This window comes from Gallinula chloropus (genome assembly GCF_964237585.1).
Source record: "Gallinula chloropus genome assembly, chromosome: 1".
Lineage (NCBI taxonomy): Eukaryota > Metazoa > Chordata > Aves > Gruiformes > Rallidae > Gallinula > Gallinula chloropus.
The window spans coordinates 181,981,986-182,006,538 of NC_140085.1; the positions used below are offsets into that span (position 1 = coordinate 181,981,986).

Below are 24,553 nucleotides of genomic sequence, written 5' to 3' on the forward strand. Positions count from 1 at the left end.
GGAAAACCTATCAGGAGCCTCGTGATCAAAAGAAGTAGGAGCAAGAGCAGCCTTTCGCATCGCTGGCATTTATGCAAATTTCCAAATATCTGTGAGGATGATAAAGAGGATGCAACCCATCATCAGAAAAGCAGAATATGTGACTCAAGCTAGTCTAATTACAGACAGCCTTTTGATGGGTCAAGACTTTGTATATGTTACTGACATACAGTCGGTTTAGAAAATAACTGCGACTGCTGATGGCATCTCTTCTCCATCTCTCATAAATGGAAATTATATTTATTTACTTACTTCCTATTAGTGTTGTGAGGATTAACAAATTACTGTAAAGTGGGTTCAGCTGGCTGGCAGTGATAAGCTCCTAAGTTTAATTTAATTTTTGGTATTAAAACTGTAGACTGTTAATTCCTGTACAGATTGAAACAACTGAGGATATAATGCACAAAATATATGGTGTGCTGGAATGGGCTCAGTGTGATGGGAATAGAATTGGCTTTCCACTTACTTCAGTGACTTCAAGTTTCGTGGTTTTTTTCCAGTCTCACTGATGTATGTGTAAATCTCCCTCCCTCTACCAAAAAAACTCCAACCAACCAACCATTCCCAACCTGATGACATTTATCTGTGAATCTTGCATGTTGTGGAGGAGGCTGAGCAGCTGTAGTCTGCATTGACAAAATATATTGAGTAAACATAGTACAACCGCCTTTACCTTCTTTGTGATATTAGTAATGAGAAAAGTTTTAAAACAGAGACCAGTGATCTAATCACAGTAAAAATAAATTGCCTAATGATGAGAAAAAAAAAATTTGCTTTTTTGCAAGGCTTGAATTTTGTCTGTTTTTTGTCTCTGCTGTTGAGGGCAGATTCTGTTGACATGTACAAGCAAACATATGCACTCGCCCCATAGACATGGTACACATTTATTGTTACTTGAATTAGAGGTGCTGTTATAGTTTTTAGTTGTGATGTCTTATGCAGTAGTTTTGGAGAGGTAGCTAGTTTTGGTTAGGTAGCTAGTCTTTTAATGAAACAGACTTAAAAAGAAGCAGCTTTAAACCCAGCTGCAGCTTACATCTCAGTCCAGGCAGGGGTTGGTGTCTTTGTATGTTGGCATGTTCTTCATTGTGTCCTCATTGCTTCTTGTGTGTGCACTGTATATTTCCTTTATTAAGTTATAGCTGAATTAGGGTATTGTTTGGTTAATAACATTATGCTGTAGCTGTGCTAAGTACACACAAAAAAAATAATGTCAGCGAGAAGAAAAACCCAGGCTATCCTGCATGTATAACTGAAAGTTGGCAGGGATCTTAACTCACTTTGTGAATGCTCATGGGTGGGAAGAGGCCATATAATGATGTTTTCTTAGTGAGAAAGCACATTCTTTCAGCTGCTAAGACTAATGACAGCCACTGGTAAAGAAAGAAGGATCTGAGAGATATTGCTTTTTCCATTTGCATTAGTCCTCAGGCTGTCAGCCATCTCAATGAGAAAACAGAGCCATCAGCTATGAAACCCAGCAAGAATCAGTGGCAAAAATAAGGTTATGTAAAATATTTCATGTTTTCAGTTCTGTTAATACCCAGCCTGTAAATGGCAGAAATGATCAAACTAGCTCAACTCAGAAATTACTTTCTGAGTTAGAGCAGTAATTCACTCTCGCCTGTAAGTAAATAGCCTGTAATGATAGTTGTGACATGTCTGACTTGAAAGCTAAGGACAAGTATATTTTACCATTTTTAACTGTATTTTAGATAAGTGAAAATGTTCTTTTTATTCTCTAGCTTAGAAGATGCGTAGAAAGGAAAAATATAGGAGGAACAGTGAAATTTCAGGTTGACAAATTTATGCTAGGATTTAATTTCATAGAACTTGGTAAGTGTTAGAACTCAGTTTACCAAAATACATCCGCCGTCTGCCATCTCTTCACATGCTGGATTGGAATTTCGTGTAGAAAGCTGTTTCTGAGTCTGACTGCCATTCACCCAAGTGATAATTTCTTGGCAACTCTCTTCACAACACTTGGGTCTAGGTTTTTCCTTCATACATACTTTGATTCTCTGCTCCGTGGAGCAGGATGCATTTATGATTATGTTTGTTATTTGGACCTAACCATTTGAGGACCAATGATCAGAAAGGGAAAATGTTGAAGAAGTAAATTCTTTTCTGATTTGCAGCAAGGGTGGAGTAGAGGTTGATTGAGTTAAAAAAATTGCCTCATAGTAATTTGGACCATTATTTTCAGAACTTTATTGGGTTTTTTAAAATGCACAACAATAATATTTATTTGTCTAGAGTGATTAGTGAGATAAATGGATACTATTCATTGCTTAAGTATAATCTTGCTACTGATTTTGTGTAAGTGTGTAACTTTATTCCTGCAGAGCTTTGTCAGAGAGGTAATGGAGTTCTCTCATTTAAGCTGTGATCTTGGGCACTAAAGGAGATTTTTTTTTATTTCTGTTGATTCCCATCCATGGCAAATTATTTCTTCAGAAAGTAAATTTATAAACTTCAAACAAACTCAGTGATTGTGATTTTGTTGTAATTTATCATTCTTTGCTTTGCAACCCACTTTCTAGGTGTAATTTCAAACTATCAACACAGAAACATTACGTTTCCTTTTTTTGTTCATTTCTTTTTTTTTCCAGAAGGCCAACCAGAAGAAAAGTCTGAAAGCAGCAGCACTGGTGAGTGTGGATGCTTTCTTGGAAGCACTTAAAAAATTATTTGTGACTGCAGTTTTTCAGTTTTACCTTTAAAAAAATGGTAGTTTTTTAAAAAAGAGGAATCTTCTTTAGGGTAAAATACCATAAAATTGAAAAATTACTTCATAAGCTGATTGTCTGCTGTGACCAAAAGCTTAAATTATTAATATTCTTTATTTAAATGAAAGGGGATAAAAGGATGAGGGAGATATTTAGAACTATAATGTTCTTTGGAATGTTTTTAGATAGGTTTTTTTTTAGGGTCATTGTATCTTTTAGTTTGAATTCTTTCTGTAGCCAATTTTCAGATCTTTAATTATTTGATTTTCATTGCATAGACTAAACAGTCAGACAAATGGTGGCTTAGTATTGTACTTTATTCAGTTTTTCTAAGGAAGAAAATCTTTCTTGTGACAGACTTTGGAAAGAGTAAAAACTGGTTAGTTCATTGATATTATCTACCAGTTACCTATTAGTCAGTCCAATAATGTCTCAAGTACAGTTAAAAACTCTAAAGGTGGTTCTCAAACTGCAATTGCTGTAGTAAAAGTGGGGGTTTTTTATACAGTTCAGAGTAGGAAATAAAAGTATTGCCCTTTGATAGCTTTTTTTTTTTTGGTGAAATGAGAAATATAGAATCATAGAACCACAGAGTCATTTAGGTTGGAAAAGACCTTTAAGATCATCAAATCCCTCCATTAACCTAGCACTGCCAAGTCCACCACTAAACCATGTCCCCAAGCACCATATCTACACGCCTTTTAGACAGCTTCAGGGATGGTGACTGAACCACTTTCCTGGGCAGGCAGTTCCAGTGATTGACAGCCCTTTCAGTGAAGGAATTTATTTTTTCTTTCATGAAGCTCTAGATAACCAAAACACTCCCTGTCATACAGAGCTGCCCCAACGCTTCTCATTCCTTGCCGATCCCTCCTGAAGAGTTTATAGCCACCCATAGCACCACTACAGTTGTGCAAGTCATCCCACTGTTTCTGTGACTGTGTCACAGTCCTGCTGCACAGTGGCTTCCAGCTCCTGTTTGTTGTCTATACTGTGTGCATTGATGTTGGTGCACTTCAGCTGGGCTACTGATCCTACCACCTTATTTGGTTCCCCTGTGACCATTCTTGGGCACTTCCATGGTTTCTAACACATCAGTCTCTGTTGCCAGAGTAGTCTCCATCCCTTACCTCCACTTAGCAGGCCAAAGGTGTACTGCCCCAGGCTTATTTCTAGTGAGCCTGGTTTTATCTCATTTCTCCTTCAAATTCAGTTTAAAACTCTTCCAAATAGTTCTGTGCAAAGATCCATTTCCCTCTTTGAGACAGGTATACCCTGTCTGTCACCAGCAGGCCTGGGTTTGTTGTGTAGACTGACCCATGATCAAAAAACTCAAAATTCTGCCAGTGACACCAAGCTCTGAGCTAAGTATCAATCTGCTGGCTCTTCCTCTATCTCCTCTCATCATTCCCTGCAACTGGAAGGGTAGAGGACAACGCTGCTTGTGCTCCTGATCCTGGAACCAGTCAGCCCAGCATGCTGATATCAGATAGAATATCAGGCAGCCTTAGGAATCTCCAGGTCTGAGCCAGTCTGTTCAGGCTTCCTTTACAGCCACTGAAGGAGTTTTATCCTGACATCGGTGTGTGTGAGTGCAGTTCCCCAGCAACTCGAGCAGAGCTCTCTCTGTGTTCCCAGCTGGCTCCCTTCTCTTCTGCTGCATCCTTTGGGCTTATGTTACTGAAATTCCCAGAAAGGTACACGGCAGCCTGAGAATCTTAGTGTCAAGTAGTGTTTAATAAAAATCCCCGTTTCTGCTTTTATTAAAGAGATGTTTCAAAAAATACCATTAATGTACTAGTGCAAATAAGTGCCAACGTTGGCAAGAGCTTGTGAACCTGGGAAACTAGGCACAGCTAAGACAAAATATATAGACAGATCTCAGTCTTGTTAGTAGAAGGATTAGCTCTGATGCACGCGGATTAAATAGTGCTGGGACTAGGCTAGCACTCATGAGTGGTAATGGCAGGGATAGATGGACTAGCAAGAGTCTCACGGCCCTGCCTTTCTTAAAAAGCAATTCCTAAGCTTAAGGCTAATGCTAGTGGATTTTCAAAATGTCTTCTTGAAAGTAAATTTCCAGACACTTTAACATGGAGATGTCTGTTTTTTATGACACTTGACTTTTATTTGAATTGCATTTAATCATCAGCTATTATCAAAAGTGTATACTTTGTGTCTGGATAGGTTTGGCTTTTGGTTTTTTAGGAGGAAAGTCTTTATAATGTTGAGTAGTTTGTTATTGCACTGGCTCAATCCTAACAGACTGGTGTGAGAAATGTTGTAGTCTGTAGGCTTGAGCCGAATCCAAGGTGTGCTTTATAGCTTGCAGTTTTTCTCAGTTACTTGTTAAAACCTGTTCATTTCAATTATGTGTTAATTGTGCTGTGACTTTAAGGTTATAAAGGGCTACTTTCTAGAGATTAGTGTTTTATACCACTTGAAAACTGAGACTCACTGCTGTGGGATGTCACATGTAAAGCAGATTTGAGAGTTTAACTGCTAAAATGAATCAGAATTTTGATCCTTACACTGTATTTCTCTGATGTTTTAATTTATGGGGATGCACCCTGGGTTTTGCTTGACTTTTGGGTGTTTTTTTTATTCTGTTTCAGTTTGCATTTGAATGATTGAATTGTCTGTTCTTCACTCTTGGTGTCTCCTTGTTCCACAAATATTGTGTAAGATGGCCACGTGTTTAGTTGTTTGTGGTTTTGTTTTGGTCAGAAGAATGAATTGCTGTGTGCTGTTGTGCTGTGGGCCGTTCAGATATGCTGACAAGATGAAGTACTAAACCCATTTGTTGGAACTGAGCTGGTTGTGGATTCAATTGCTGAGTGATGATAGTTGGTTAGTGGGGACATTTAAAGGACTCTCAGCCATCACTCCTGTTTATTTGCTTTTTTTGTCAAAATCATTGTGGAATTCAGATGACCTTTTCCAAACTACCTCTCAAGTAATTCATGTTACTGAGTGGTCCATTTTGCTGTTGATCTACTTTATCTTAGCCTACTATAAGTACTTTTGAAGCAAAGATGATGTCTTTTATGTATTTATGTAGCATTTCGGCATAACAAGACCCTGGTGACTGTGTTGCTGCAATAAAAATATATAAGGTTTGTTTGTAGTTGGAAAGTAGAGAAACAAGGTCAATGAGATAAATAACATTCACAAATCCATTGATTTGCATTCTTAACAAGTTCCCCCACTTTTTTATATTGGGACTTTACTGCCAACCTTCAGAACTTCTTGTGTCGTAAATCATTAGTATTACCTATGACTTTTTAATCGTGTTTGTTGTTGGGTTGGTTGTAAACCACTCACCAAAAGGCAAACTGTTATCAGTGTTGATGTTCTGCTTGATACCGTTTGGAGAGAGACAACGTGATGCTTGGTCAGACCAAAGATCATGTAGTGATCCCATCCCTAGTGGTGGTCAGTCACAGTTACCCTTCAGAAGAATATGAAAATAATGCAAAAGTGTGGTGATGCCTCCCCAAAATACTTACTCCAACCTTTATGTTTCAAACCTGAGAGAGGTCTACAGCCAGGGGTGGCGGTGTCTTAACAGGCCCTTGTGGATTTTTACTTCTATGAAGTAAACCCTGTTGGGTTTTGAGCCCATGTAAACTCTTAGTGCTCATTATATCTTGAATAATACTATGGTTACAGTAAAAATAATCAGGAATTAAGGCATATCTGAAACAAGTTTACCTAAACTAAATTTGAGATCCATTTGCATATGCAGTTTGATAATTCTAGATCACTTTTTCCATTCAGAAGTCCTATTTGATTAGTGTCTGTGACAGTAAGTGCTTGGTGATTCAGCCAATGATGCTTAGTGCCTGAGGGCTGGTTTATGTTAAATCGGAAAGGAACGTAGCAAATTACACACTTTGCTAAAAGAAAAGAGAAATGAGAATTGACTCTGCTTGTTCCTATGTGATGCTGAACAAGTGATCTATCCCAAATGTGTGTATGTATCTCCTGCTTGCTCATGGCTTTGCTTGCACCTCTGTGTAAGTGCTGTCAATGGTTATAGAAGCTGTGAAAAACAAATATTTCTGCCAGTTAAAGTGTGACCTGCCCCTCCTCCCCAAAATAAAAACACACAGAAGCTGCTGCCATGAGCCTGCATTGTCTGGTGAGAATGATCTGGTGACAAAATACACTTGTATGTAAGAGTAAATGAACTTACATACGGTCCATGTGGAAGTGTGCTAAATGAAATTTGCATGGGCAGCAATTGATAATAATGTTGCTGAAGGTTTGAGAACATAATTTTGAAAGCATGTTTCTTTTGGTGGCCTTGAGGGGCAGGGGTATCAAGTTTGGTACACAAACTACAGATACACCTTTATCTTCAAGAATGTATGCATCCAAGGGCGTTATGTGAAACCTACTAGTTAAAATTTCTGAACCTGTGTGAAGCCAGCTGAACTATTATATTGAAATTTCATCTCTTAAAGTTGTTAACATAGTTTATATCAAATAGCAGCCTTCAGTACTTAATGTGCCTTCGGACAAGGCGTTAGTCATCTCTTTCCTTAAACCTGCCACTGAGTAATACAAATGCCTTCTAGTGAGGGGAGAGGAACCACTGGAACTATTTCTGATTTGACATTGGGTAAAAGGAATAAATTAACTGAGCTGCTGCAGACAATATAGTGTGAACCTAGCATTAAAATTTTGCCAGTTGTGAATCATAGAATCATATAATTGTTTAGGTTGGAAAAGATCATAAAGTCCAACTGCTAACCCAGTGCTGCCAACTCCACCACTAAACCATGTCCCTAAGCACCACATTTACACAGTCTTTTGAATAGCTTCAGGGATGGTGACTCAAACATTTCCCTGAGCAGCCTGTTCCAATGACTGACAGTCCTTTTGGTGAAGGAATTTTTCTTAATATCCAATATAAACATTCTCTGGCACAACTTGAGGCCATTTCTTCTTGACTTATAACTTCTTACCTGGGAGTCCTATCACTTGCTACTCCGTTCAGGTAGTTGTAGGGAGTGGTAAGGTGTCCCCTCAGCTTCCTTGTCTCCAGGCTAAACAACCCCTGTTCCCTCAGTTATTCCTCACAGGACTTGTGCTTCAGACACTGTCTTATGTTGAGGGGCCCACAGCTAAACATGTTCTCAAGGTGCATCTTCACCAGTGCTGAGTACAGATGGATAATCCCTTCCCCAGTCCTGCTGGCCACACCAGTTCTGACACAAGCCAGGATGCTATTGGCCTACTTGGCCACCTGAGCACACTGCAGCCAGATGTCAACCAACACCCACAGGTTCTTTTCCAATGGGCAGCTTTCCAGCCAGTCTTCTCCAAGCCTGTAGCATTGCCTGGGGTTGTTGTGACCCAAGTGCAGGATCCAGCACTTGGCCTTGCTGAACCTCGTACGAGTGGCCTCGGGCCATCAATCCAGCTTGTCTGGATCCCTCTGTGGAGCCTGCTTACCCTCCAGCAGATCAACACTCTCACCCAACTTGATGTCATCTGCAGGCATACTAAGGGTGCACTTGATCCCCTCATCCAGGTCCTTGATAGGGACATTAAAGAGCGCTGGCCCCAGCAGTGAGCCCTGAGGAACGCTGCTTGTGACTGGCCGTAACTCCATTCCCCACAGCCCTTTGGGCCCAGCCGTCCAGCCAGTTTTTTTACTCAGTTGTTTATACATGGACACTCTACTCTTGGAAGCAGTTTTTTACCCAGCAAAGAGTACACCCCTACCCAAGTCATGAGCAGCCAGTTTCTCCAGGAGAATGCTGTGGGAAATGATGTTGAAGGCTTTACACAGTGTCACAGCCCTTTCCTCCTCCATTAAGTGTGTCACCTTGTCATAGAAGGAGATCAGGTTCAACCAGGAGTGTTTGACTTTCATAAACCCGTGATGTTAAAGCATACAAAGAAGTAACTGTTCCTGCTTTAAGGTATTTCTTGTGAAAGTGTATTATATGTATTACAATAAATACTGTGGAGAATCAGGGAAGGTGCACTGGTAGAACAGCAAAGAGGACATAGATTTAATGTAGGTCAGTGCTAGCTGGAGTTAATTTTTTAAAGATTTTTTTTAAATGGCCTTAGTGTCTGTAGGGTCTGGCTATTTATTTTAGAATACTGTATGAATATCACAGAATCACAAGGTTGGAAGATACCTTTGAAGATCATCAAGTCCAACCATTCCCATCCTATGCTAAACCGTATCCCTGAGTACCTCATCTACCCTTTTTTTGAACACATCCAGGGATGGTGATTCAACCATCTCCCTGGGCAGCCTGTTCAGGCCCTGACAACTCTTTCAGTAAAATTTTTTTTTCTAATATCCATTCTAACCCTGCCCTGGCACAGCTTCATGCCATTTCCCCTTGTCCTATCTCCTGTCACCTGGCTGAAGAGACCATCGCCTACCTCTCTACAACCTCCTTTCAGGTAATTGTAGGCAGTAATATGGTCTCCCCTCAGCTTCCTCTTCTCAAGGCTAAACATCCCCAGCTCCCTCAGCCACTCCTCATAGAGTTTGTTCTCCAGTCCCTTCACCAGCCTGGTTGCCCTTTTCTGGACTCACTTAAGGACCTCAATGTCCTTCTTATGGTGAGGAGCCCAGAACTGGACACAGTACTTGAGGTGCAGCCTCACCAATGCCTAGTACAGGGGCACAATTACCTCCCTAGACCTACTGGCCACACTGTTTTTGATACAAGCCAAGATGCCATTGGCCTTCTTGGCCGCCTGGGCACACTGCTGGCTCATATTCAGCCTGCAGTCAACCAACACCCCCAGGTCCTTCTCTTCCTGACAGCTCTCCAGCCAGTCTTCCCCAAGCCTGTAGCACCGCATGGGCTTGTTATGTCCCATGTGCAGCACTCTACACTTGGTCTTGTTAAACTTCAGCCCATTGGTCTCAGCCCATTGGTCCAGTCTGTTCAGATCCCTCTGAAGAGCCTCGCTACCCGCAGGCAGACCAACACTTCCTCCCAGTTTAGTGTCATCTGCAAATATTCTAATATTTATGTTTGTCTGAGCAGCACCAATGTATTTATTGTCGTGCAGCCTATTCTGAGAACAGAACCCAGTATAATGCAGTGGGAGTTAATCTCATGAGCCTATTCTGTCCTTCAACAAGGTTCACATCTGGCTTGTTGAAGTATTGTGCGAAGTGGAAGCATAGTCTTGGCTCATAACAGAGTTCTTGGTCTCCCTGAGACCATAACAGTCTTTTTGGTTCTTCTGACTCTCAAGAAATTCCAGGAATTTCAGCCATCCCTGGCATTGCAGATCGTGACTCCACAAATTGTGTTTGTCTTCTGTGAGGGATTTTGCTGATTATTGCAGTTCACCCACCTACCAGCATGTACACATTTGATGGGTTCAGACCTTTGCAGTATTCCAAATCAGGCCTTCAAATGACAGATCAAAGGGGCTGAGAAAGATCAAATGCTGACTGCCTTGGCCAGTACAAGACTGGCATGTAGCAGATGTAAAGCTGGCAGGAGGCAGTTTCAAAGTAAATAAAAAGAGGTGGTTGTGCACTCAGAATAAAATTGAGCTATTGAATTCCCTGCCAGGAGATGTGGATGTGAAGGGTCTGTTTGCTAACGGCTTACATGACCTTAGGGAGACCAAAGAGGTGTGTGAAGGAACATCCACCAAAGGGTACTAAGATTGAGAGGACATCCAATTTAAGAGACCCCAAGCCACAAAAGCCTGGTGAACATAGGGGATGCTTACCCAGTAGGAGAATCATGCATGTCTGCTCTGTTCCTAGGCTTCTTCACGTATACCAGCCTTTTGTCACAGTGCTGGAGTCAGGGTGTTGAGCAAAGTGGACCTTTAGTCTCTCCCAGTACTGCTAATCTCAGACTTTGTTGGGTGTTTCCTGTGGGTTTTTTTTCCCCCTATTTGTACTGTTGTTACACAGAGGTAGTTGAAAGTCCCTTTTTTTTTTTTAAGAATGGAAGTAACTTTTGAGGGGGAAGGCAAAGGCAAGAGCAGCTCTTCTAATGTTATGTGTAGTCGTTTACCTCTGCCTTTGCTAACCATGGCTGTGAGAGCACTGAAGGCTGCAGCACAGTAGCACCTGAGCTTTCTGTATGCTTGAGTCTGGAAACAGTCTAGCAGAGCTCATTTGGTGCTCTTCCCGAGCTATAAGGCTTTTCCAGCCCCAGCATCTTGCCAGCAGCTGTGGTGATACAGGAGCAGGAACAGCGTGTAGCTGTGCTACAGCATATTGTCTTACTCATGCAGGTTGTCCTAGGGATTTCTGCACTGTACTCTGTGGGCAAGCCATAAAATCATCATCTGTGTGCAGCAGGAAAGTCTTAGAGAGGTGGACTTTTATCATCATATGAGAAGACATAAAATAGCCTGCATGTTATATTTCTACCCTGTGGGGAAAGAGCGTGATTTGCTGTTCATTTTAGAAAATGTGTTGGAAATACCACAAGGCCCGGCGAAGCCGCAGGCCTCAGATAAAGTTGGTATTGATAATGCCCCGAACCTGAGAGTACCTTTTTCTCTGTGTAGCTGATACTTACCAGCCTGGAGTTCAGGACCTTTAATTTGTCTTCTCTGAGATTACCAGTTTCAGCGTTGAGAAAATGTACTGCTTTATCCCTAATACTTGCCAAAGGCTTTATTGAAGTGGTAGAGAGCAATAAATGATTGGGTTTGGTGTTACAATTGCTTGTTCTGTTTACATTTTTTGATGCTTAGCCTGTTCATTGCTAGTTTGTTTGCTTAATTTCTTCTTCCTAATTGAGAGAGTCTGTATCCACCTCTAACCTGTTCTTTTTTTTTTTTCATCTGTTCACTGTGGTACAAAATGAAGAACCTTCTTTGAGATAACAAGCAGCTTTCTGTGAAGCTGCAGCAGTGGATTTGTAGCTCAAGGTTTTCTATTAACTATTGTTTTTTAAAAAGAGTTCTTCTGGTTTCTGCTACAAAAAAAAAAGCTTTTTGAAACCTAATGTATGAAAAGCCAAAGGAGATTTTTAAATTTTTTTCCCAATAATTCAGTCATGTGAGGATAATTACGGTACTTGTTTTGTGCAACTTCAGTGTTGTACAGTGTGGGCATCTGCCTCCTCTGTAAACCCAAGACCCCTGCGTCACTGACATGGAGTGGAGTCTCTCTGCCTTCACCTTGTAGCGCTCAGGTATTGAAGGCTTTCTCACCATACTCCTTTCTCTCCCCCCATTCTCGCTGCTCAGGGAGCCTGGCACCACAAGCTTCCCTGAGCATCTGGCCTGAGGCTCTAGCAAGCCCTTTGGATCCTCATTGTCCTGGGGCATTTCCCTAGCAAGCAGCCTTGAGCTTTCAAATCTCAATTCTCAGGTCCTTGGTGTGCTTCTGTGGCTGGTGAAGTGCCAGCCCCTTACACAGGATGCCAAATCTCCCTTCAGGATATGTGTGTGGAGAAAACCTGCTGCCTCCTTTTGGCTGGCTTTTCCATGCCTAAAGCAAAGCCATTAGTTAAAGCTTAGTGTGGGGTGGTGTCAGAGGCAAAAAAAGTGTATTCTGGGAAAGCATAGACATCTAGTTTTTCAGGTAACTGAAATAATGGGTGGGGCAGAGCTAGTGGAATCACCTTATAATGTCCAGAAACATGGTGGGTTTTATGAACTCCCAATAAACAGGGTTCCGTCCCTCACAGTCACACAATACTACAGATACACAGCAACACTGTAGTCATTTATAGCATTATCAGAAGTTTACAGACCTTCAGGATGGCTCAGTTGACAACAGTCATCTTCTAACTACTTGGTTTTAAAAACCTAACCTGTTGAACTTGTCTGTCATCGTGTCCTATTAGTGCTTTGGATGAGTAGCTGCTGTTCACAGCTATAATGGTTGTACCAGCTTTGTGGAGGGTTTTGTTTCTGAAGGGGCAGAGCAGTATTCTTTCCTGAAGCTTAAAATGAACAAACGTGGTGTTAAAAGATAATGGCAATGATGTTACACCGTTACCAGCAGAGATAGAAACACCTTTTTGGGAGACTTGCTTTTAGCTGTGTGTGGTACTCCTACTACGCACATTTTTAGGAAGAGAAATCAACTGTCTGGTTCCACAGGATGTTATGCAATTTCTTTCAGAAAGGAAGGCAACTGCACTTTCTTTTCCTGAGTGCTTGCTCATCTGCATTCCTCAGGTGTCATCACAGATCGGCCTTCTGCCTTCCCCAGCTCTTGCCGTGCTTCTCACTTTCTGGCACTGTATTGCGAATGAGGATGATTTACAGAGGCGGTGTTTTGGGACCATGTCCTGTGTGATATACTGGTACACAGGCCTTACAGAACGTCAATTTCAAAAGTAATTAAAAACCATAATGTTAAACATTTGGATCTTAAATTTTTGATCCTTCATTGACTGCTTTTGTTTCCACCTAGTAAATTATGCAAGCCTATCTCTTCATAAGAAAATACCTTCAGGATTTTAACTAGTAGCCACTTTCCTGTCAATATAAGAATTTCTGGCCTGTTTTGCAGGACAGGAGACAAAATTAGTGTTTGGTGATAGTTACTTAGCAAAGATGAAGTAATTCTTGCTTAAGAAAATAATACCTATTTTGTCATTGGCCCAAGTTAGTTTGTCCCCTTCATCCCCAATCTTGATTCATTAGTAACAGAATTAGGGCAACATGATCCTTCTGTCAAAATAAATTAATGGATGAGACATTGCAGTTATTAAATTGTAATATTTGTTGCCTGCCTTTATTCTGCTTGTGTACTAATGGGGAGAGAAGGGGGAAGATAATTCTCTTAAGCTGTTCTCTTATTGAATGGGAACCTTGTAATGCTTGAGTGAGAGGTGAAAATAACAATGCCATTGATTGCTGCAAATGATGATGTAATCTTTCCCCTCCAGGATCTAGAAAAATACTAACTACTGTAGAAAAGAAGTGGCCAATTGTCACTTACACAGTTGTAATAGGTAAAAATACAAAGCCACATGAGTGCTTGAAAATGTCTGTAGTGCAATTATGATGCTGTGAAACACAGATTACTGAGTGAGCAGGTACTGGAGATGCAGAGTTGGAGCTGTAATTTAACCTTGTTGCACAGCCTGGGTATTTCACAGCATCAAGTCTACTTCCAAGAAACCACATCTGGCTCTAGGAGTCATTGGGTAGTAAGTGGATGGAGACTGAGGAAATACTTCAAGGGAGCATCATTATATACTACTTTGGGGTTTTTTTACTTTTTTTTTTCCTCCCTGGTTCTTATATTCTTTCCTAGGCGTTTGCTTTTGGCCACTGCCTTCTCTGGTTTCTCCTCTTGACTCAGGGTGCTGCCCAGTCCTAACAAAGCCACACAGCCCTCCTGGTGAAAGGGAGGGGTATGGTGAAATAAAAATGAAAAGTAGTTGTATGATGTGGAGGAGAAAACAAGAAAAAGGGGAAAATGGTATGGTGAAAGGTTCAAAAATGGTGATTCTGCCCAGAGGTGTGAAGGATCAAGGGATGGAAATAATTCACAGTCACCAGAGGATGCTGGGCTAGACAGACCTTAGTCTGATGTAGTGCAGGCACTCTTAGGTTTTGTCCTTATGTAGAAATAAACTAAATAATTGGTAGGTATGCCAGTGTACTGTGTGATAAAAGACCCTTGGCTTCTCCTGACCGAGCTTGGGAGCAGGTTAAGTGCCATCTTGGGGAAGGGATGTTCATTTTTACTCCTACCCAGGGAAGTGAAGTTCATCAAAGAAATTAGGGAAATTGCCATTCCTTCCTGATACTTGTAAGACTGTTCTGATAAGTTCATTGTGACCCAACTCTTAATGAGAGAAAGATGACTAGGAACATGTTGCATGCGTGTCATAGTCAAAGTAGTGTTGAGAGAACAACTGTTAGTATTTCTGACTTAAGCACTTGATTTTGCAGCTTTCTCCTTGTCATAGTTGTATTAAATTACAGAAGAGGTAACTGATGCATAAGTGGGTACCTTTTCTGGGTCACCCTACAGTGGTGGAACACAAGTATCCACCTGAGTGACGTATGAAAAATACGTTCTATTTAGTATATTTATGGAGTAAAAAGGAAACATTATTCACAATATGAAGGTTTTATGCAGTCATTATGTCCATATATCAAAACAAGGCACCCTCCCCACTCTGGTTTGAAAAATTATTTAAATTTATAACTATCTTGAGGTGTCTGATTGTAGTTGATATGGTGTGAGTCAATGTAGTTGTGGATTTGCTCAGTGTGAGCAGGGAAGAGAATTAATTTTTTACCCTGTCTTCCTTCTGTTTCTGGTGTGTGAATCAAACAGCTGAGTGAGATGCCTTCAATTGGAGATGGCATGTAAAAACTTCATGCCCTGACACTTGGAGAAATGCATGAGCGCTCATGAAAATGGGAAAAGAAGACAAGATTGAAGTTAGTGTTACAGCAGATGGCTTTACATGTATGCCATAGATGTCAATGTGATTTACACAGAAATAATAAGATAAAAATGCAGTGAAAAGTGTTTCATGTAATGAATCATGGAGATTTTTAAGTTTAAAAAAAAACACACACACAGGAATTTATTTTTACTAATGATTAGAGATGTACATTTTTCATTTTTAAAAAAAAAGCTTCAAGTGCCTTGTCAGAAGGTTAAGAGGGAAGCAGGTACTCTGAGCCAAGGGCCTGGCAAATAAAAGCTTTTAGGAAAAGCTATAGAATATTCTCAGAAGATATTTCAGATGGTTTGAATTATTCCTGTGATTACGAGCTTGTGAATAGTTTGTATTCCGAAAGTCTTTTCTACAACAAATGCTGACCCATCAAATTTCTACTGCTGTTTTGTGAGTGAATTCAGGCTATGATGAAAAGCTGGTACTGCTTTCCAATACTGAATTGCTAACCATTCCTTCATGTTTGGCATCCTAAGAGTGCAAGCAACCACTATATAGTTTAATTACTGTATAAGTTTATTAATTCTTTGAAATCAAAATGGATTTTTGCTATTGCTTTTTCTTTCCAACTGCAATGACATTTTAAATCTCAGTCAAAGTTCCTTTACAAGTGAAGGTTATAACCAAAAGCTTTTACGTGAAAATGGATGATTTGACATCCTAGGAGCAACAGCCTCCTCCAGAGTTTGTGTTTATGCAGGGTTTGTATTTGACAGCACCAAGAGCATGCTTCTTCAAAACTTGTAGATGACTTATGGAGCTTTTCTAGATTGGCTTGTTACTTTTTCTTGCTCGTGTCAAGAATTGTGTCCACAAAGGGTTTCTCATGCAATTATTCTGTGTGGTGGTGTTTCTAGTTCTCATCCTAGAAGATCAGTGGGAGTTTGGATTTCTTCTAGGGGAGCTCTCACATTTACTTTTCACAGAAGTGTTGCATGTACAGTATCAGTGGTTAATGAGGACTTTTTTGAGGATATCAACTTGAAAATAACTTGGGAGGGGTGGGAGGGAGGAGCAGAGCTGATGACACATAGTGATGTAGTTCCAGCTGGGATGGCCTAGGAGTGTAAAAGTAGTGAAGAATTGTATTTTCCTATATATCTGTTTGGAGATGTTTAATGTGTTTGGGCAAACTCAGAGAAGTTTTGGGATACATGAACAGTTCTTTAGCTGTATGCCTGAAACGTAGAGTGATCTGATTTCTAAACAGTTCAGTTTGGAAAAGTTCCACTTAGAGCCACATCTTTTCTGATCTGTAAGTCTGTAACATGGGGACTGGATAAAGTTCATCGTTTATAGGCAGTGGGTTCATTCCAATGGAGTATTCTGGAGAGGTTGGATGTCCCATTTGATAAAATCATACTGGAATGTGTTTCAGTTACTGCTGCCTGGTCTGGAGATGTAGAGTCCCTCTCTAAATTAATCTCTGGTGAGGGACCTGTTAACAACATCCATTGTATGTTACAAGTGAAGTAGTTTCACATTGAAGGGTGAGTAGCCCTTGTATTTGCTTTCCCAGCACTACTAAGGATGAACTTGTCTCCTCTAAAATCTGAAGGAAAACTGTTCTTACCCTATCTTGTGATAGCTGTTTACCTCAGTTGTCACTTCTAGTATGGATTGTACTGCATTTTGTTGACATTCTTAGTATGTTTTTCTATACAGAATCAATGTTATAGGAAAGTTGAGAAATTACTTGGCTGCTTCTTTCTTTAGTAGCATTTTACTTGAATTTTGGGTTCATTTGAGTGAGTGATGGCTGAGTCCAGAGCTTAAACTTAGTGCAGCTCCTTTTTGCCTTTTGTGATAATTTTTCAGTCTGTTTTTGCAGAGCAACTGGTTTGTAATGCTTACGGTTAAATTGATTACAGTTGTTGCATAGAAGCTATTAAAACTTTATTTAAAATGTAAATGAAAAGATTTGGTAAATAGTGGAGAGGAGGAGAAAGAAGGTGTTTCTTCTGCTACTTGGAGCGAAGCATCTTAAATGCCAGCAGGTGGTCTGTTCAAAACTAGTAGTACTAGTTTGCTCATAGTAAACCATGGTGCACAGCAAAAAAAGCTCTGCTAATTGCATGTCCTTACGAGCGTGGATGATTAGTAGGAAATAGCGACTGTAGCATCGTAGGATGTTATTACCAGAAACCTGTTACATGAAACTTTATGTCAAATGTCTTTATTAGCCACTTGATATGTATATCTAATTAGAAAATGTAACGTTCTGTGCAGGTTCGGCTCATTTCCCACAATAGAACTAATCCCCCCCCCATACCACAGCATTATTTTACTAGTTTACATGGTTTTGGCAGTTGTTAGTGCTGTAGTAACACAGCTAGAAATTTGGATTTAAGTGAGTGGAGAAATCACTTCACTCTAAAATTAAGTTGATTAATTTTAAATCCTCTTGCAATCTCTTTTTTTTTTCTTTTCAAATTCAGTATAATAGATTAGCATAAACACTAATGAACACTCAAAATCATTTATTCCAGTTAAAATCCATTGTGAATTTGTTATAAGCAAAACATATTTTAAGCCTCTGTATTATATGAAAATACTCTCACTGCTGTTCAGCAGAGCAGTTAGGTGTATGCATGTTAGTCATACGAGTACACAAAAATTCAGCTAGACTCTCTGGTTGAAAGACAGCATTGAGAAAAACGTATTACAAAGAGCATAAAGCATTCAATCTGTGTTTACAATGTTTAGCAGATAATTTTTATTAAATTCAGGCATCAAATTTTCATTCAGCTTAAGTAAGCCAGAGATGGATATCATTATGAGATTTACATACCATTAGCTCACATCAATTGATTAGCAGCCGAGCTCTGTGGTACAAAGCTAGTTAGGTACATTATTTGTGATGCCAGGAGGCTGCAGGTCAAGGAGGTTTTACTGGCTGCATGCTCGTTTCCTTTGCCTTTGTGATTACTTGATAAAATGAAGTGCATCGCTGTGAACAATTGACCCTTTCGAACAATCCAGACTGGTGAGCAGCCTAAATCCGCATTTTAAAGCCATCATTATAGCCTCAAACTTAAGAGTTTCCAGGGTGCAGACAAAGGTGTTGTCCTCCTTCAGTACCAGCCGGGTACCGTTTTCAGACTTTATGAAGTACTTGAATTGAATAATGTTTGAAGATACTGAAAACTCCTCCGGGAATCCGTCCAGCCTGCTTTTGGACACCAGTACAATTCTGGATTTTATTTTTGCAATGAAATCAGGAGCATTACAAAATATTCTAAGTCCTTGGGAACGGTCGTGGCTGTCAGTTATTTCCAGGAAAGTAGTCTCTCGAGACGCTAGCTGCTCCTTCTCCCACCTTGATTTCACTGCATCCGAGAGTACTTTAAGCTGGAAAAAATCTGCTTCTTGTGCCAAAAGTTGATTTTCTCGAAACCCTTCTGGTAGGAGAAGTTCTCCATTTCGTAGGAAGTTGAGAATGTGTCTGAAAAGGAGTCCGTCTCTGTCTATGAAGTAATGACCGTCTGCATCGAACGGGCACATGATTTTTCCGTTTATGATCCCTTCCAGAAAAGAATCAGGATACTTGGTTAGTGTCTGTTTTTGTGTGATATACAGATAGCCACCAACATTCAGAGTAATGAGAGTCGTTTTATAGTCCTTGTCTTGCTCAGAGCCTTCGGAGTTGCTGTGTTTTTCTTCACATTCCTTTTCTCTTCTGTTTATTTTTCTCTCCATTATCGAAGCTAGGACAAAAAGCCAGCTATCTTGCTTTGTTCTTGTCAGCTTGCAGAGAGGTGGGTTTTCTGGTTGTGGGGGTTCTTTTTTAATTAAAAAAAAAAGCACCTTTATTCAGCTCCGGTACGATGTTGGAATGGAAATGCTGCTAGCATTGCTCCGACTGTCAGCTCGGGTTTGCAGTAGGTGGCGTATCAGCTGTGTATGCAGGGAGATATCAGGAATATGACTGTAAAGGAGAATTTGCATTTAACTGTATAAGGGAAGAAGGGTATAACAACTGTCAGTCTCTTCCTTGCCTTTAAGGCTAAGAAGCTTATGGAGTTTTTTGGGGTTATTCGCAGAAATCCATATTACTGTTCTAAATGATACTTTAATTTCAGTACTTTAAGATATATTTATAGTATCAGCTGACCAAATGTTGTCTAGTACTTATGGTGTTAACCAGATAGCTTCATTTATATTTCCAGGATTTCAATTTTCACAAAGCCTCTTTTCACAATTTTTTGGTGCAAGTTTACGGCACCTGATGCAGGACAGTGCTGGAAGGAAAGGTCTCCCTGTCTGTACAAGGGGACGGGGTCCTCTGTGGAGTGTGTGCACATACCTATTCCTCATTTATCAGCCACGTGTGCAGGGGTAAGATGTTTTCACAGAAGATACTCTAGAAGAGATACTGAGGACTTGGTCTGACTGTTTCAAGTTTGTGGTGAAGGCTTCCATTTGTGGATGGGAGTATGCACACCGACACAGGAACTGCAGTCTGATGAGGCTTTGCTTTTTCCCTTTCTCTGTACCGTGGACAAAATCTATTTGAGAAGGGATTTTATATATGTATATAAAACCACACGCATATATACATACTGGTGATGTTTTTTAACTCACCAAGGCTATCTAGCATCAGTTTGTTATTTCTCAATAGAAGCAACTCCCGTTGTTGCCCTGTGGAACAAAGGGTTAGTGTGCGTAGAGATGGCTTTGAACATCACATAACATTATAGCTTAGCAACACTTGGGCATGGGGAGGTGGGAAACATTGCCAGAGCACACTTGAATCAAATGGCTGTCTTTCTCTCCCTCCATCAATCTGTGCTTTGAGGCTCGCTCTCGGTTGCCTCCTAGAAAAAAGGTTTCCCCTTTAAATGTTGGCAGCTCAGAGCAGGAAAGGGGAAGCTCTCCAGCATCTCTGTGCGCTTTTCCTTGGGGAGCGGGCGGGAGCCGACGCGTGCGTTGGTTCCCCAGCACGGCAGGAGTGAGAGCTTACCTTGGGCTGGACCTGGAGAGGAGGTCCCATCTTTTCCAAGATGTGTTTTCCCTTTACAGGTAGATGTCTCCTGCTTTGCCCGATTAGCAGTGAACAGTCAGATTATTCTTCTTTAAATTCTTTGGCTCTGTTTATAAATATTTCATTCCTGCTGCTCCCTCTGTCTCTAAGGCTGTTCATCAATACTGTGCAGTCATCGCTGTAGTATTTTTATTAATTAATACCTGAATTTAGTAGGAATAAATGCATTTTTTGTTACTTGCTATTCCTTACCAGGGTAACCCTAGCACTGGAATGCTAAATTTTCCTGCTGCTGTATGTGACATATCAAGCAGATATTACTTATGAGATTTGATTTATCAGGAGTTAGTCATGGTTTTAATTTTAACTCTTTGATGCCACTGGTGTGTTTAGTGTAACTTTAGTCAAAGATATTTCAATCAGTTTCTGCTTTTTAAACATTTGGATTTTTTTCAAAATTAAGTCCTTTCACAATTACTGGGTGAATAATCAAGAAAATTAATTTCAAGCATTGTTTTTTCCATTGCAGGAGACTTCAGTTCAAATTTAGTTTATTGTCAAATGATGGAAAATTCAGTTAACATGCTTAGATTGTGCATAGCTATAGTGTTGAACCATCTCAGTGGCTGTTAAACTCTAAGAGAATGACTTCTGTGGTGCTTTCATCTTACACAGTGAAATACATTGAAGCTGAACTAGAAATGTCCTGGCACAAGTAAGTAGGGATTTCCAAGGAGAGCTGGGATTTTTAAAAAACAGGAAATTTTTCATGGCCAGCTAAACTGTCTGCGTTTGAAGAGCCGTCAGTTCCAGAACAGTGTCTGCTCACTTGGTTTTTCATGCTCATCGTCTTCAGTGTTCCGACACTTGAAGTTGAAATGTTCCACTTTTGTGAACAAGGAAGTATTCTTTGAGAGATCATGCAAAATCTTTTTAGTGGCTTGTATGATAAAATATTCAAAATTGATCTCATGTGGAAAATGTACTCTATGGAGATCATGAATATTTACATTTAAACCTTTGAGATTTGAGAAACGTAGAGCTGCTGTAAAATTTTCATCACCCCAAACCCATGTAACACTACTTCACTGCAGCTGACAGTCATCTGTAGCACAAAATTAAAGCCTGGCATATCTTTGTGAAAATTTTCCACTTTCTGTGCTGTATTGCAAGACAACTTTTCCAAAGAGCCCTCATTCCTCCTGTGCCCTTGGTGATTGATGTATATGGTATCACAACGTGTGTAATCTTAGTGAGGTGGTTTCATACAGCTCCCTGTTTGCTGAAGGTGTAGCTATGTCTAGAGAAACTGGATGATTTTTTTTCTCTGTCCTCTTGTCCATGCCCTGAAATATTATCCAAAAGTTCAGTTTAGTGGAGGTATGGCAAGTATTTCTTGCAGTCAAGTTAGAAACTTTGACTTCCTGTGCTCTTTGTGTTGTGCACCAGGCATGTGACAGGTGAGATGTAACCAGTGCATCCCAGATCATCTTCCTTCCCACTTGGATTGAGACAGAGCAGCTTTCTGCTATGTGCTCTCCCATGCCATGAGTGAAGTGTTGCTGCCCTGTGCAGCCAAAGTGTATCCTGCTTGCCAGTGTTGGTAGCTGGCAGTCCTGAAGTGACTGCTGCTTCACAAATTGTTAGTGTCACCTGTGTGCTGGGACTAGCTGTCCAAGTAAGGAATAGTGATGGTATCAGCAATTGAAAGGAAAGGATTGTTTTGTTTCCAGATTTAAGTAACAAATATACTAAGCAGCCTGGCACACACTGAAGATGGTGGCTGTAGTAGTAGCAGTAGTAGTGCTCCATTTCCAAGTTACTCACCCTTTGGGCTTCATCAGGAGGGCAGTCCACAGAGCTTTTTGGTTTCATCTCAGCCAAACAAGCCATCCTGGAGACAGTGGAAAAAAAATCCAAGGAGGAGGGGGCTAGGCATCTGTCCTACATATTTCCTTTTTGGAAAATAACCTTACTCTTCAACTTCCATTTTCCTTCTCAACCTCCTGCTCTGGAAGCATGAGCATGCTAAGGATTTTGGACTGGAGTACACCACAGGAAAGTTGGTGCTTTACCAGTGATACAGCTTACTCACGTGTCCCAACAGCATCAGCTTCACTGAGAGTCTGCTGACAGTGAAAATGACCCAGGTTGCAGAAAGCAGGTACTTTAATTTATTACAGTACAAAAAGGTAAGAGGAGAAATCTCAGCTGCAAGAGGTAGAGAATTTTTGAAGTGTACTAGGGAGCCATGCTAATGAAATCTGTTTGGGTTATCGAGGCAATTTGCTAGTCATTTAATGTCATAACACAGAAAATTGGCCAGGTTGTTGGACAATTAAACCATTCAATAGCTACTGTCTCACTGTGTTGGTAGCATAGACATTCTCATTCCAATAATAACTCCAGGATGTTGATTAACAGCTATTGAAGACAAGCTCTACACGCTAATTAAAATTGAAGGTTTTGAAATCACAAGTCTGAACAATTTGCATTCAAGAATTTATAAAGAGCTGTCTAAAAAACTCTGTCAACAGTTGCTGTTGATATTTGTAATAATTTTTGAGCACTGTGGTTCTACAAGACTGAAAAAGGAAACGCCGTGCTGGTATTTGAAAGGTGAATTGAGTGGCCCAGCTATTTAAAAACAAAAAGGAAGTGTACAAAAGGTAATAAAACATCTTACTTGGAAGTCCAACAGTTAAAAATTAAGGAAGAAGTATAATACTAACCAATGATTGCACTAGGTGATCCTGCTTTGCTAGGGGGGTTGGACAAGATGATCAAGATGCACTTCCCAAGTGCAAGGTCCTGCACGTGGGTCGGTGCAATCCTAAGCACAGCAACAGGCTGGGCAGAGAATGGGTTAAGAGCAGCCCTGAGGAGAAAGACTTGGGTGTGCTGGTTGATGGAAAAGCTCAACATGAGCCGGCAATGTGCACTTGCAGCCCAGAAAGCCAACTGTATCCTGGGCTGCATCAAAACCAGCGTGACCAGCAGGTCGAGAGAGGAGATTCTGCCCTTCTACTCCAGTCTAGTGAGACCCCACCTGGGGTACTGCATCCAGCTCTGGGGTCCCCAGTACAAGAAAGACATGAAGCTGTTGGAGCGAGTCCAGAGGAGGCCCACAGAGATGATTGGAGGGCTGGAGCACCTCTCCTGTGAGAACAGGCTGAAAGGGTTGGATTTGTTCATCCTGGAGAAGAGAAGGCTCCGGGGATACCTTAGAGCAGCCTGCCAGTACCTAAAGGGGTCTACAGGAAAAAGGAGAGGACCTGTGTACAAGGGCATGTAGGGGTAGGACAAGGGGTAATAGCTGTAAGATAAAGGAGGGTAGATTGAGATTAGACATTAGGAAGAAATTCTTCACTCTGAGGGTGATGAGATGCTGGCACAGGCTGCCCTGAGAAGCTGTGGCTGCTCCCTGGCAGTGTTCAAGGCCAGGCTGGGTGGGGCTTTGGGGAACATGGTCTAGTTGATATTTGAGGTTCCTTCCAACCCAAATGGTTCTATGATTCTACCTCCAGAGGTCCCTTCCAACCACTGTGATTGTGTGACTATGTGACTGCATGATTGGGTGAGTCTGTGAATGTGTGTGGAGGGAAAGTGGATTGTACTGAATTTTTTCCCCCTTTTTTTGGTTATAATTTGTTCAGCAAAGCAGGTGATGCTTTTTTTCTGTTAAATCTTTAAGCATCTCTCATTTATCATTTTGAATTAGAATATATAGTGTATTAATTTCCTGTTCATTTAACTGCATAAAAATCATCTGCATGCTTCAAACTGGCAAGCATTAAGCAGAGAATTATCATTAAAATGGTGCTGTGATTTGGTTCTTGGTCCTATTAATTTTTAATTGGTGATCTGGGAGGACATAGTTACTGATGAAGTTTGGAGATGACACAGACTGAGAATTTAATCACTAAGGGGATGCATCGTTAATGCAAGAACTGCTTGGATAGTTGGTTAGGATAACATTTTGGTATGGCCAAATATGAGGTTTATATGCCCAGGAATACACTGTAGGTGGGGTTTGCAGTTTGCAGTTTTTCCTGTGTATAATGCATCATTGACACCTAAATGTCAGGTCATCACCTGTTACAGGTCAGTAAAAGAAAGTAGTATGTGTCTTTGGATGCCTAAGTAAGGGGCTAACAGGTCATCCTGTTCTCTCTCTGTGTAGCTACCAGGGAAGGGTGGTCTGAGAAGAGCACCAGCTTCAAGGCTGCCCTTTGAATGTAAGAGAAGTGCTGTAAAATTCCTCTGGTCTGGAAAAGCAGAGCTGAGGTCTAGCGTAGGAGGGGGCTGTTTCTAGTCCAGCCATGACGTGCAATAGCCTGGGAAGCTGCACAGCAGTATCAGTGGGCAGCAGGAACTACTGGAGCTTCAGGCTC

General features: G+C 40.8%; 2 protein-coding genes across 2 annotated transcripts in view; one reads left to right on the plus strand and one right to left on the minus strand.

The window, feature by feature from the left end:
* The window catches only part of GTF2F2 (general transcription factor IIF subunit 2), a 97,372-nt gene that overhangs the window by 17,701 nt on the left and 55,118 nt on the right, over positions 1-24,553 (plus strand). The window contains exon 5 of the mRNA XM_084279572.1: positions 2,652-2,690. Coding sequence (XP_084135698.1) covers positions 2,652-2,690 — 39 coding nt within the window. The remainder of the gene's footprint in view (positions 1-2,651; positions 2,691-24,553) is intronic.
* Positions 18,101-18,874, minus strand: KCTD4 (potassium channel tetramerization domain containing 4; the record flags this gene model as incomplete). The annotated part of the gene is made up of 1 exon (XM_084279573.1): positions 18,101-18,874. The coding sequence occupies one exon, from the start codon at positions 18,872-18,874 to the stop codon at positions 18,101-18,103; it is 774 nt and encodes a 257-aa protein (XP_084135699.1).